The sequence below is a fragment of the Triticum aestivum genome, chromosome 1D, assembly GCF_018294505.1.
Source record: "Triticum aestivum cultivar Chinese Spring chromosome 1D, IWGSC CS RefSeq v2.1, whole genome shotgun sequence".
NCBI lineage: Eukaryota > Viridiplantae > Streptophyta > Magnoliopsida > Poales > Poaceae > Triticum > Triticum aestivum.
The window spans coordinates 479,785,244-479,792,607 of NC_057796.1; the positions used below are offsets into that span (position 1 = coordinate 479,785,244).

The following is a 7,364-nucleotide window of genomic DNA, read 5'->3' on the forward strand; positions in this document are numbered from 1 at the left end:
GGGTTTCATATATTGTGTTAGCTAGCTAATAGAGAGAAGTGACCTCTCTTATCTCCGTGCTTGGTCGACGCTACATACTATACATATAGAGAGGACTCGACACGCTAGCTAGTAAGCAAATGAAGGAAATCATTAAGTACACAAGATCGTCATGAACATATATAGAGAGAAGTGACCGAGCTCCTCCTTCTCCGAGAGATTGGTCGAACAACAAGTTTTCGTATATCTATCCGACGCTACTAGCTACATATATACAATATAAGATCTCTTACAATCCCTAACATCTGAAGTCAAGTGCCACATGGTATTCTCCGGCTTTATTGATGGCGTGGTCAATAAAGAATCCCGCCAATTCTTCTTGAATTGCTTTTATGCGATCATGTGGTAGGAGTTCATCCCGCATCTGCCAATGTTTTCTCCTTGAGAGAAAAGAACAATGTATATACAACATTACTAGCTACATATATACAATGTTTTCTCCTTGAGAGAAAAGAACATCCTTTGTAAACAATAGCTTGAGATATCAGCATTAGACACATACACACATAACAATGTTATGAGACTGAAAGAAGCATGCAATTTAATTTTGGAACATATTTGTAGAAGTCATATTGATGAAATGACAAAAGAGTGACAAACTAAAGCTATATGTTCAATGGTTCACTATGCTTATGTACAAATTTTTGGAGCACATGAGGCTCCAGCATAACAAACTCGAGGCACGTCAATCTGATACATGGCTCATAGAGTAACATCTGCAGGAGAATCTCTACCAGGTAGCAAAATCAGGCCAATTAGATCAAGACTTTGTTCTACATATTCCTCTACCAGATTCAAACCTTATTATGGAAGAATTAATCCATTTTAAGGAGAAGAATGATGAGTATCATATTGTTGAAATGTCTGTTTCACATAGCCAACAACCATTAGATGATGGATTTTCAATGAAATTACATTAGTACGAATTGAAGTTCTATGGGCCATCTTACACAGGCAATGGAAAATGAGCCAGTTGCAACTTCTGTGGACTCCGAGGAAGGACCAACATAAAAAACTGTTGATTTACCAGAAAACAGCATCCACTATAGTTCTGATGGCATGGGTGTACAAAGAGCTGGTTGTTCATCGAGTACTATTCCTGCAAATGATGATTCAGTTGGTAAGGCATTATGTTCATTTTCTAGAATGCATTTATGCTTGTCATATGCGCTTGTGCTTTAATCCTGACTTCTCGCAAGAGTTAACCTCAAGCCAATAATGGTGCTAAAGCCATAAATTTTCCGAATTATGATTGTTTTGATGCAATATCAAGAACGAAAGTAGCAGTGATTAAAAAACCCTGCGGGGTCTAGTGACTCCACAGGTTGCACATAGAAACGCCACTGGTTGGGGCTGATATATTTTGCACCTAGTCAAATGCCATGTGACATATAGAAGATTGGCAGATAACCAAAACCGCGCTATTTTGCTATAGTTCCCCCATCCTAATTGTGAGTGGGACGAGTTGGTCTATTTGTTTGCTGTTGTGTTCCTTGCAGAGGGAACACAACAGGTAGTTCTACGAGGCAGTTGTGCATGTATGCTGTTTTACATAGCAGTTAGATGCTAATTGAAATAACTTTCCTTGTGCTCGAGCCTCCATGATTATATGACTACCTTATTGGCCCTTAAAAATATCATTGGACAAATTACTGTTTTGTATGAACTGCTCCTCTTATTTACCTCAATTATAATTTCCTAGGTGTGAAAATATCTTTATCAGGCTGTACTTGTTAAAGAACATATGATTCAGAGAATAAAGACTTGGTAAATTCTTTTTCCAGGCACTCACGATCATGTGAGCTGCTGAATCTTTTTGTATGTCACCTGAACCCTACCTAGTGCTCTGTGGCGCCTTGCGCAAAAGTTGGGAGTGTAGTACATATGGATTCATATATGTTGTGAATAAAACATCGACGCGCTCCACATTTAACCAAAGAGTAGAGAGAGCTGGCTATATATGTATTTGGTACTTGTAGTAGTGTTGAGTTTCTGATTCAAGACGTTATCGTGCGCCCAAAATTCAGTCTGTGAAGCCCTTAGTTTGTAAGAGAGATGGCAGAGCAAAGCATTTTGTAGCTGATTTTACTTGTAAATATGATTTACCTATGTGCTAAAGAAGAGGAGATGGAGCGAGCATGGCGGCCGGGGCTCTGCATGGTTCTAGTTGATGAGCTTCAGCCGACGATGATGACGGGGATGGCTTTTCTAGGTGGCGTGAGCTGACGATGACAAGGGGACATAGTTGCATGAGCGGCTCGGGGCCGAGTCGTCGCGTGATGTTTTGTACTCCCTCGGTTTCCTTGTACTTCACGTATAAGATTTGTCTTGAGTCAATCTTCATAAAGTTTGATCTAATTTATATTAAAAAATATCAACGTCTACAATAATAAAGGTATACAATATGAAAATTTAATTTCATGATGCATCTAATGACATTTTTTTGATATTGTGAATGTTGATTTTGTTTTCTATAATCTTGAGCAAATATTAAAAAGTTTGACTTCTTATATGCAGAGTAGACAAAAAACCCAGAGGGAGTACTACCAATACCTGGCGCACATTTCTTCAGTTTTTTTGAGACATTCGTTTCTCATTTTGTGTTTTTAAGGGATATTCCTTCAAAAAAATTGAATAACTTTCTTCATTTTTTGTGAGTTTTTTTAGCATCTCATTTTTTATGAGTGAGTAAACGAATTAGAAGGCTTCAAGGCCCACTACGCTCACACGCTGACGCTGCTGGGCTCGTGGAGGGGTCATTCCTCGGCCTCCATTTATTTGTTGCGATAACCACGCAGCCACCGCCGCCGCCGCTCGTTCCAATCTCCTCGCCGCCGCCATGCTCCGGCTCCGGCGCTGCGTCCTCACTCAGCTCCTCTCGTTTCCCTCCGCCTCTCCCACCTCCCAGATCCACCGCCTCATCTCCGCCGCAGCGCCCGCCCCTAGCTTCGCCGTGCAGGACTACCTCGTCGCCAGCTGCGGCCTCTCCCGAGCGCAGGCACTCAAGGCCTCCACCAAGCTCTCCCACCTCAAATCCCCCACCAAGCCCGACGCCGTGCTCTCCTTCCTCGCCGGCCACGGCTTCTCCAGCTCCGACGTCGCCGCCGTCGTCGCGGGAGACCCCAAGGTACTCTGCTCCAGAGTGGAGGGATACCTTGTCCCCGTCGTCGCCCAGCTCACCGGCCTCGGCCTCTCGCGTTCTCAGGTCGCGCGCCTCATCTCCTACTGCCAAGGCAACTTACATCTCACATCCATCGTCTCCAAGCTGCAGTACTACCTGCCCCTCTTCGGTTCCATCGACAACACCCTTCGAGTTCTCAAGCGCGGCTTTTACCTTATCTCGTCTGATCTTGAGAGGGTGGTCAAGCCCAATGTCGCAACCCTGCGGGACTCGGGGCTGGGTGATTGCGACATTGCCAAGCTGTGCATCCGTAATCCATGGCTGCTCACAACCAATGTAGAATCCATCCGGGCAATGGTGTCATGCGCTGAAAGTCTTGGTGTGCCCCGTGGATCTCGGATGTTCAGGCATGCCGTGTCTGCTGTTGCGTACCTCAGCGAGGAGAAGATCGCCGCTAAAGCGGGGTACTTGAAGAAGACCTTTAGGTGGTCAGATGCCGAGGTCAGCATTGCTGTGTCCAAGCATCCAATCTTGCTGACAAGGTCTAAGGACTTTCTGCGGAGCAGATCAGAGTTCCTCATCTCTGAGGTGGGGCTGGAACCGGCATACATTGCTCATCGTCCGGTATTGCTCTCTTACAGCCTGGAGGGTCGTCTCAGGCCCCGGTACTATGTTGTAAAGTTTCTCAAGGAAAATGAATTGCTAGATTGCGACCGGGACTACTATTCTGCAGTAATGCGGACCGAGAAGGTATTCATGGAGAAGTACATATGCCCTCACATGGAAGCTGCACCGCACCTCGCTGAAGACTATGCGGAAGCTTGCAGAGGTGAAGTGCCGACTAGATTCAGATTTCCATGAACCAAGAATATGTAAAGTTTGAAACTATTTACTGCTCCCCAAAGATTTTGCTTGGGCAGTAAGCTGGTAGCCTTTTGTTTCAGTATTCGTGCCTAACTAGATGTTGGTTGTCTTTGTAGTATGTCTATGACATGCTGGTTTGGTCGTTGCTACTCCCTCCGTAAACTAATATAAGAGCATTTAAAATACTAAAATAGTGATCTAAACGCTCTTATATTAGTTTACAGAGGGAGTATTTGCTAACACTTGATGAAGCTAGTAATTTATTTCATGAGACCTGGTATGTCCATCTCATCATTCAGCAGAGAAGAGAACATCAAACTGCTATTTTGGCCATTCTCATGTCCTATTGACACACATATTGGAACTAAGAGTGTGTGAGATCAGATCATTGTGCAGACGCATTGAAATATCTGTGAGTAGTATATCTGCATTTATATATTTGGAATACTGATATGAAAGGACCAGGATGACCACAATATGTTGATCACTGCCGAGGATGGCATTTTGATATAGTTTGTTGGATGCTTGCTCTAGTTCTTGTTAGCTGAAAATTAATCATCTTTCTTTCTGCAGCATCTTTGTTTGGAGAGTTCAATTTTTGTGAAAGTAATTGTTGGTTTACAAATTCATACCAGTATTTTCCTTTGCTATTCTCCTGTATTTCTGAATGGCGTACTGGCGGATACTTTCTACCAGTATTACAATTTCTGCATACAGCCTACCAGTACAGTCTTTGTTTTTGAGAATTTGTAGCTATATGTTGATTATTATTGTTTATTAGAGCGCAGGAGAAAGACCTGTGTGACCTTTTTATTTTATTTTGCATGTGATGAAAAGCAGCATTTGGATGCCATTGTACAGATAATGCGTCTCTGCCCCCATTCATTGTTTGAAGGTGCAAATAAATTTGCCCTCTCATTTTTTTTCCGGTTTTAGCTTTTAAGAATAGGAGACAGATAGTCTGTCTATTCTTTTGCAAGAAAGGAAAGCTCGACTACGTCGTAGAAAGTGTTGTTGTTATACTGTCTGTACATGATCCATAAAACACATAAAAGAGCTCATTGCCTCCTTGAGTTAACGGTTTGTATTCAGCAAGTTTGTGTTCTGTTTATGAAGCAGGTGACTTGTGATGACTATTGGATGTCGTTCAATTGCTTTTCAAGCACGCCCATCATCTTTTTGTGCTATGATGAAGCAGGTTGAGGATAGTGTCCGTGCAATGATATAGGCTTGCTTGCAGGAACCCATGTCAGGTACTTCATAATCTAGAGACACTGTACTTTCTCCTTTTTCATGTCCAGTCACAAACATCATGTTCCATTCTCACCAAAAAATAGAACCTGCAGCTACCAAAACAAACTGTGAGCTGCATTAGTTTCAGTCGTGCTACTGAATTCATTGGTGCTCTCACTTCCTTTTGTGAATTTTGCGGTCCGATGAATTGTTGATTAGTTCACATGGCCTAAGCATGTTAGTACAAAACTAAATATCTGTAAAGAACAGGGCCAGTATCTGAAAAAACTTCCTCCAATGTTATAAAGGAGGCAAACTTTTATTCCAGGGCAGGTAAAGAAACTGAGGTGGCGTGTCGTTTCTTTTATCGTGCTCAAATTCATTGCTATGACCTGTCAGCATTGTTCTTCTTTCAGGCAACGGCTCAAAAGTTCATATTGTTGAATGTTGTTTAAAATTATAGATCACGTTAAAGCAGTCAAAATGTTGTAGAATGCAGTGTATGCTTTTAGTGCATTTATGTTCTATTGGTGTTTGGATTTATATTTTTACTGAATAAATAACAAATATGACTGGTTGCTGCAAATAGTTCCTTTTTTCCTGTTGTGCACCTCCAAAGTGATAGCTTTGAATTGTAGGCTTATCTCACCATGTTTATTATACAGGGAGGTGACCGATAGGTGATAGCATAATCTGATCTTCTCAAGAACCGTACTTCATTCAGCTGCAAGACAAAGCAGATTGCTTTAGGTTCTTAGGTGCTATAATATCGAATAAATGTCCTATTAGTTTACAGGATCACATATTTTTAGGTTTTTAATGCAGTTCATGATGAAACAGCTGGAGCTTATCAGGATAATTTTTTGATATATACTATTACCTAACTGACATGGTTTTAGTTCAAATATGAACTAAAACCGCGTCAGTTATTTCCGAACGGGGGGAGTATCATTTATACTAATTTATATTAATACTGATTTTGGGTGACCGCTCATCATCCTCTGTATATCACTGATGCTACATGCCAGAACAAGTTTTTAGATTTCCTTTCTAGAGATAGTTGTGCTTGGAATCAGCATATTGCTACCAGATATGCACTCCATTTACCCTTTTAAAAGAGGAAGGAGCAGGCATATTTGATAGCGGGAGACTCCTTGACAACATCCCAATTCAAAGTATCGATACAGTTATTATGTTCTTGCAATGAAATGCCTACTATTCTGATTGTTACCCGAAGTGTGCGACCGTTTTCAGGTAGTCCCAGGTTTTGGCCTTGCTGCACATTTGCGTCCCTTGTCAGATGCCATTAGATTTATGAGGGTGGGGTGATCCATTATGAGGCATTTTTTGTGTTCTTCAAATTTTTTAAATAGACAAACATGAATGACCATGTTAATGATCCATTATTAATACCATCCGCTTCAGTGCGTTCTATGGCTGAGAATAGGGTGGTGTCCCTGGCAGGAAAATTGCACACAAGAGAAACTGTTTTCTGAACCAAACTTTGGCAAAACCCTGACAAGTACTTATGTCTTTCATGGAAGGAACTCTGAGTATCAGTGGATGTTTGGTGAGGAAGATCTTAAATCTCTCCCAATTCTTTTTCTATTTTATCTATTAGGTATTGCAGATGTTTCTATTTTGTTCCATAATCTTAGTCAAACTTTCAAATGGTTGACCTGCACAAAAACCAATACACCTTATATTCTAGAATGGAGGGAGTATGTTGAACAATCTCTGAGTATCAGTGGATGCATGGTCCGATAACACACTGAGCAGTGCATTAGGATTGGGTGATTATTCAAGGTTTTTGTTTGATTGGCTCCACACTGCAGAAGACAAAAATTTGTTTCAAAATCCTGGCAGGTAATTTCGGAGTTAGGAAATTGGAGTATCTACACCACTTTGTTGAGTTTGTTTAATTTATGAGAAAAGCAATGCTAATGTGAGATTCTGTTTATTTCAGAAGGCAGAATTAGGTCAACAGAACAAGTATTACTATGATGACAAGTTGAAGCAATTGGTAGTGGAAACAGCTGCTCATTTATGTCAAGAAACATCACAATCTGCTTCATTGAGTGGGACATATATATAGTATACAAGCCTA

At 41.3% G+C, this 7,364-nt stretch overlaps 1 protein-coding gene across 5 annotated transcripts; it reads left to right on the forward strand.

The window, feature by feature from the left end:
* The first annotated feature begins 2,784 nt into the window (after positions 1-2,784).
* LOC123183218 (transcription termination factor 3, mitochondrial) lies at positions 2,785-7,099 on the forward strand. 5 transcript variants are annotated; one of them, XR_006492470.1, is made up of 4 exons: positions 2,785-3,989; positions 4,865-4,919; positions 5,144-5,277; positions 5,923-7,099. XR_006492470.1 is itself a non-coding variant. In XM_044595981.1 (3 exons), exons 1-2 carry the CDS (start codon positions 2,879-2,881, stop codon positions 4,915-4,917), a joined length of 1,164 nt encoding a protein of 387 aa, XP_044451916.1. In that variant the 5' UTR covers positions 2,785-2,878; the 3' UTR covers positions 4,918-4,919; positions 5,144-5,882. The 5 variants fall into 5 exon arrangements, 2 of the variants coding, with proteins under 2 accessions (XP_044451916.1, XP_044451917.1); XR_006492471.1 differs by having other exon boundaries at positions 5,223-5,277; XR_006492472.1 differs by lacking the exon at positions 4,865-4,919.
* The last annotated feature ends 265 nt before the right edge of the window (positions 7,100-7,364 follow it).

Excerpts from the sequence above, each read along its gene's own strand:
- LOC123183218 (XM_044595981.1), top strand. The coding sequence starts at position 2,879 with ATGCTCCGGCTCCGGCGCTGCGTCCTCACTCAGCTCCTCTCGTTTCCC. Across the intron at positions 3,990-4,864 it reads CTATGCGGAAGCTTGCAGAG|CATTTGGATGCCATTGTACA; the intron begins GTGAAGTGCCGA and ends GATGAAAAGCAG.